Here is a 6,000-nt window from a genome sequence, read left to right as displayed (position 1 = left end):
CAATGCTAAGCCTTAGATGTGGTTATGAGTGAATTTAGTAAGTTAAAGCAGAACTCGCATGAGGGAGTGGAAAATTAAAGACTTGCCTTTCTGACCAGCTCCAGTAAAACGGTTAGAATTTTATAGGTGAATTGAATGTACCTGAACAGTCCGAGGACTCAGTGTGGATCAACACTTAGAAAATCAACTTCAACTTATTAAAGATTCCTTTAACATTTAACCACTGATCAAAAAAGGCGGTAATTTCTAAATACTTTCCTTTGTGGAACCAATGGCAGGTCGGGCTGGCTGCTGCAGTCCAGTCTGCGCCGTCTCATCTCAATCCTCAGAATGCCTTTCTCTTTACAGCCCAAATCCCCATTAAAATTTTAATAAATGATAAAACTTACCTTAAAAGAGCGTAAAGACTAAAGCATGACCAGACAACATGCTGCAGTACTGATAATTAAGTTCAATCACACTACCAGTGCAGACAGCCTGTAGCACGCACACTCTGCCAGAGACTGCCTGCGGGTCTGCAGGGCCCGCCCTCATGCTGCGGATGCCCCGGCCCCGCCTCCCTCCTGCCAGCCCGGAAGAGCAATCCTTGAGGAGATACCAAGTAGGAGTCTTGATATTTTTCTACCAAATTAACAATATATTTGGAACCAGCTTGACAGATTACGATTGGTAGAAATTTCTCTAAACTTTTGAGAATTCCCATGCATCCTCAGGCAGCATCTGTAACCTTAAAAAATAGCTGTAAAAACTTCTCTTAAAATGTGAGAAAAGAATACACAGCCCTCACCAACACCGTTTACAGTTCAATCCTTTCCATTAAATGCACAATTTGTGCTACAAGTAGGATGAGCATTTACTAATCTAGTTGGACCGGGTTTTTCTATGTTTCATTTTTCCCTACCTTTGACAAATTTATTCGGTTTGCTCTGCATGTTCCGAAATACTAGAGGTTAAGAGATCGTCTTATTGTTAGTTGCAAATTTCTTAGGGTTTCTGCTTTACTGTTCCCTGATACCCACAACAGAATGAGAGATGTAACTAAATAATGAACAGATGGAAAGCTCTTCTATAATGAAGGTGCTTGTCACCATACTAAAAAAACTGAACTACAATTTCCATATAATGTACCAACTAAAGGAGCTGGTGACAACTACAAGATAACTGATAAATATATTAACTTAGTATCAATGAAAAGAATGAGATGGCATTTCAGCTATAAAAAAAGGCAAGGCAAAAAGACCTTTTCTAGCCATTTAAATACTACTTGAAAAGTCAAAACAACTGAGTAGAAAGGAAAACCAAAAATATTGTATGTACCTTTAGCAATGTTCTTGAAACCTCTCAATTTTTTCAGGTGACACAATCAAACTCAATTTGTACTGACAGAAGGGATTAACAAAATCCTTTCATTTTAGTTTTTAATATCATACAGTGAAGTTAATAAATTCTGTGTTCTGATTATTCTAAAGGAAAAAAGGCTAGAAGAGGGACAGGGAATGTAGTATAGGCCCAACGTTATTCTAAGTTAAGAATTTTTATTTAAGAGGTCATCAACCAATGGGGTGTGAAGGATTTGGTTATGTGTCTTACTCTTATTTTTGGACAGTAGTACCTTCAGATGGCATTTTTACTGGTTTATGTCTCCTTTCCCCATTTGCACTTCTAGGTTTTAAAGTGCCTCTTCCTAAAACATAAGTTCTTTCCCCCCTGCCTCTTTTTCTTACCATAAAACTTTCTTTTGTAGGTACAACTCTTCAACTATCTAGAAGTAACTTTTGTGTTGTAACTTAGAAGCTGTAAATGCCTTATCATTCTTTCAAAGGAGTACTAAATTTACAAAAGGTTTAATCAGATTTTCCCCTAAAATAAAAAAGGGAGAATAATTACCCTAGGAATTATATGAAAATGGGATAAACTCTTCCTTTTATTCAGAAGTTACTATACACTGTCAGTATACCCTTTTTAAATAAGCAGGAAATGAAGGAAAAAAAGAGCTTTTAAAAATCTCACTTACTTTTCTAAATGTTTGAAATCTTTTTGTCTTAATACGCTTGGTAAAATTAGTCTTTCAAAGGAATCAGAAGTCAAACCTAAATACACCTCAAACCTTTTAACCATAAATGAATAAAATCATAGGACTTTGGACATACACAACCACAGTAGTCTTTTTTTTTTTTTTTTTTTTTTTTTTTTTTTCAGATACACCATTAAATTACTTCAAGTGCAATGGAAAGTACAGCACTTACTTCTGGATCAGTTCACATTTAACCTGTAACCTTTTGTCTTTTTTCACAAGAAAAACACAACTGACCCCAAACACATTAAAGTACATCTGTGCATTACATCCCTGCTCATTTCGCATAAGGAGAAATAGAAAAAAAAAAAGTCAAACATGTTCTAGTGCTCAATGTAAACATTTTGAACTATTAATTATTTATTAATTTTCCTTAAAGGTACTTAGGAGTGTGTGTCACATATTCAAAGTTAACCCTTAGGAATAGCACCATGACCAAAAAAACCCATAAAAATGATTCCCTCTATAATCCCCTAGTTTTACTTCAGAACTTGAGAAGCTACCATCGTCAACCATGCTTTCAAAGTCACCAGGCCAATTCTCATTTTTTTTCGGATGAAACCAAAACACTGCTTCTACATACTAGGGTCTAACCATTTTGGACAAAATGAAAAATTAGGAATTGGTTGACTAGCCAATCAATTCAGTTAATTCAGTCCAAAAGATAAGAACAGTTCTATTGATGAAGCCTAAATTGTCAAAGTATCATTTCACCAAACAAAAGAACTCATGTGTTTATGAATATATTCCCTATTTATTTATGGATTTTTTTGGTACCCTTTTGCAGATGATGGTAAACATGGAGTTATAACCCTGAGAATAGATATAAAACAGAAGCTTAAGAAGAGTTAAAATAAATTAATAGCTATGACATCTATCACCATTTCTTAAAATTAGGGAAGTAAAGCCCATTCCATTATTTTTTTCAGGTCAACAGTCAAGGATGAATTCCCTGACTCAATCTGTCAACAGCACAGTTAACACGAGCTTTTAGAAGAAAAGCATCATAGTTCTGAAGTGGTGATAGCTCTCTGAACAACCAAAAGAGAGGTGGGTACCCCACCTATCTCAGCTGGTAACGTCTAAGGACATCCTTCCCCTTACACCAGAGTAGAAAGAGAAAGGACTTTCTACCCTGTTAAATGGAATAGATAACTAAAAAGTAACAACACTTAAGCACATTCTAACACTGATACCAGAGTCTGATGCTTTTCCATATCTGCCACCTGAAGGATACACAGGAGAAAAGGGTTAGTTTTGTCTGAACCCAAATACAGTTAGGGCCAATAAATAACAAAGGATAGGGGTACTGTAACATACCCCTCAGCTACAAAATACGTAAACCACTTGAATCAAGTCCATCTTCAGGCACAAACAAGCTAGGAATGGCCACCTACACTGTCTGGAGTAGCACAACCTATCAAGTAAAAATATTTGGCTCAAAAATAAGTGTACGATGGTATCTGATGATGTGGTCAAAGTTCTGCTTTAAATGGATTCGAAAATTATTTTCCCACAATACAGAACAATTTCTTAGATTTAAATTAGAGGTCACTAATAAAGATACTTAGTTGCACCAGCAAAGAATGCCTGGGATTGCACATGGCAGCAGTAAACTAAAAGAGACGGAGAATGAATTAAACTATTTTCCTATATAAAAGAGATTTGCAATTGCACTCTTTCAACAAAACTCAACTCTACAATTTCAATAGAGATGGGGGAAACTACATGTAATTTAAATACTTCTAGCCCTGTACACACTATTGAAGAACACACTTACACCTAAGTCTAAGGCACACGAACTCCTCTATTTCACAGAGTGAGACTACGGAAGACCAAGATTTTGGTTAAATCTCGTACATGGAAACCAGGAGATCTGAGAAAGGCATTTATATAGCATTTTGTTAGTGCACAATTTAAAAGAAAATGCTGCCACTATAGTCTGGCCTTAAAGGTTTAAAATATACAATCAAAACATTAAAAAAAATAATTTACCGGCACTTTATAAATTCAAGTTTATAAAATAAAATGGATATTTTCCTTAAAAATAAACAAAAAGAGGAAGACCCAACAGGATTTGGAAAGAAAACTGGAAACGATTTCAATGAAAATGACCAAATCTGGTATAATGCATTCTACTCAAGTAGCCAGGGAAAGAAAAGAAGTGGTAGGTACCTTGCCTACTGATCATGGTTCCACCTCCCATGACTGTTACGTCAGTATGCACATAGTATTTATGACGACTCTGTAAACATAGGTCACATGGAGTTTACACTACAACAGGGCTGGGATTAGAAACTACCACCTCTTGACGAACTCAGAAAATAACTGTATGACACTTGCTACCATGAAAGTAATGCTCACTGGCTTTGAGAACCAGGATGTCTAGTGTTTAACATACTTCAAACCCCTGCTCTATGTAGTTAAATACTGTCAAAGTAGATCTGCCCCCAAAGTGAAGCGTATTTTGGCACCTGTGCTGAATGCTGCTACAAAGGCAAGTGCAAATAAAATAACAGTCATGATTTAGTCACATTCGTAACTTTTCATAGAAAAATATAAATATATTCCCTGAATTGTAGGACAAAAAGTAATTTCAACAGCCAGCATTCACTATAAATTCCAGTCCATTCCCTCCTTAAATGAACTGGTTTTCCCTCAAGGTCATAAGGTGCAATCATCAAAATCTAACACATTTTCTAAGCCTCTATCATCATCCCCATCATGGTATCTCACGGTCCTTCTACCCTGATTTCTCGTCTTTATCTTTGAACGTCGAAGAACTCTTTTAGACTTTGCATAGTCCAAATCCTCCCAGTCATTATCATCCACAGTTAACCTAGGACGTTTGCTTTGTCTTTGTCGTCTCACAGTTTTAGATATGTTAGCTGTAAAAGTTTTACCTTTTCTAACTACTTTTGCTTTTCCTTTCGTTTTCCTCTTTTTGGTTTTTGTATCATCAGTACAGTCAGCCTCTGATTCAGTCGCAGACCCCAAATCTGAATCAGATTTGGGACCAGTGTCAGGTCCACACTTTGAACTCCCTGTTGTTTCAGAAGCTTTCACATTTTCCAATTCAGGACGTAGTCTCTTCCTTTTTACTTCTGACTCGGCTGCTTCCTGTGAACCACGCATCACTTTTGTCTTACTGAAAGGAGCCTTCCCATAGGTCCTGAGTCTTCTGCCATTCCACCTGCGCAGCCCGTAATTCAGTTCCTCTTCAAAGTTATTCTCTGCAGTAGCTTTCTGCACCAAAGTCGACTCAGAAGAACATTTTCTACCAACCTCACCCTCTGGAATATGGCTTTTTGAATCTTCCTCTGAAGACCCAATCAAGGAATTCTCTGTTTTAGAAGGTGCAACATTTGTTTTGTGACTACCTGTATGCTTGTTCTTGTGTCCTGAACTCAGCATACCTTCAGAGTCTGAGTCTCCGTTTAAAGACTGGCTAATACTTTTTGTGCTACCTCGTGAGTTGGCCTCCAGGGGACTCCCTTCACAGGCATACTGTTCATTTGGCACTTCACAGCTTACCTCTCCCTCAGAATCACTCACTGTCTTCTTAGCTGTGGTACATGCAAAACGGAGGGCCTTCTTCCTTCCATTTTTGCTGCTAGTACACACATTTTCTAAACTGACATCTTCCACATCACTCATTAGCTTAATCTTACTAGCGGCGGTGGTTGCACATCTTCGAGGAACTCTTAGGAGACCCGTTTTGGCTTTTGATGATTTCTTAACCACCTTTGAATTGCTGTCTGAGTCACTGGAACAGACCCTTTTCCTGGAAACTTTTCTGCTTTGTCCATGGTCTTGTGATGTAGAATCTAAAAATTAGCAAATATTAAGGAATTAAATGTTCAGTATTTTATACAACTTAAATTTGGGATTCTAACTTGGAAGGAGGATGGCAGTGAATGGGCTGG

The 6,000-nt window shown here is 37.2% G+C and overlaps 1 protein-coding gene across 1 annotated transcript in view; it reads right to left on the bottom strand.

The window, feature by feature from the left end:
* Positions 1–2,155: 2,155 nt before the first annotated feature.
* BRWD1 (bromodomain and WD repeat domain containing 1) overlaps positions 2,156–6,000 on the bottom strand; it is a 97,365-nt gene continuing 93,520 nt past the window's right edge. The window contains 1 exon segment of the mRNA XM_032463949.1: positions 2,156–5,901. Coding sequence (XP_032319840.1) covers positions 4,739–5,901 — 1,163 coding nt within the window. The 3' untranslated portion in view covers positions 2,156–4,738.

Source organism: Camelus ferus, chromosome 1 (assembly GCF_009834535.1).
Source record: "Camelus ferus isolate YT-003-E chromosome 1, BCGSAC_Cfer_1.0, whole genome shotgun sequence".
In the NCBI taxonomy this organism is placed as follows: domain Eukaryota; kingdom Metazoa; phylum Chordata; class Mammalia; order Artiodactyla; family Camelidae; genus Camelus; species Camelus ferus.
This window is presented reverse-complemented; position numbering and strand designations above follow the sequence as displayed.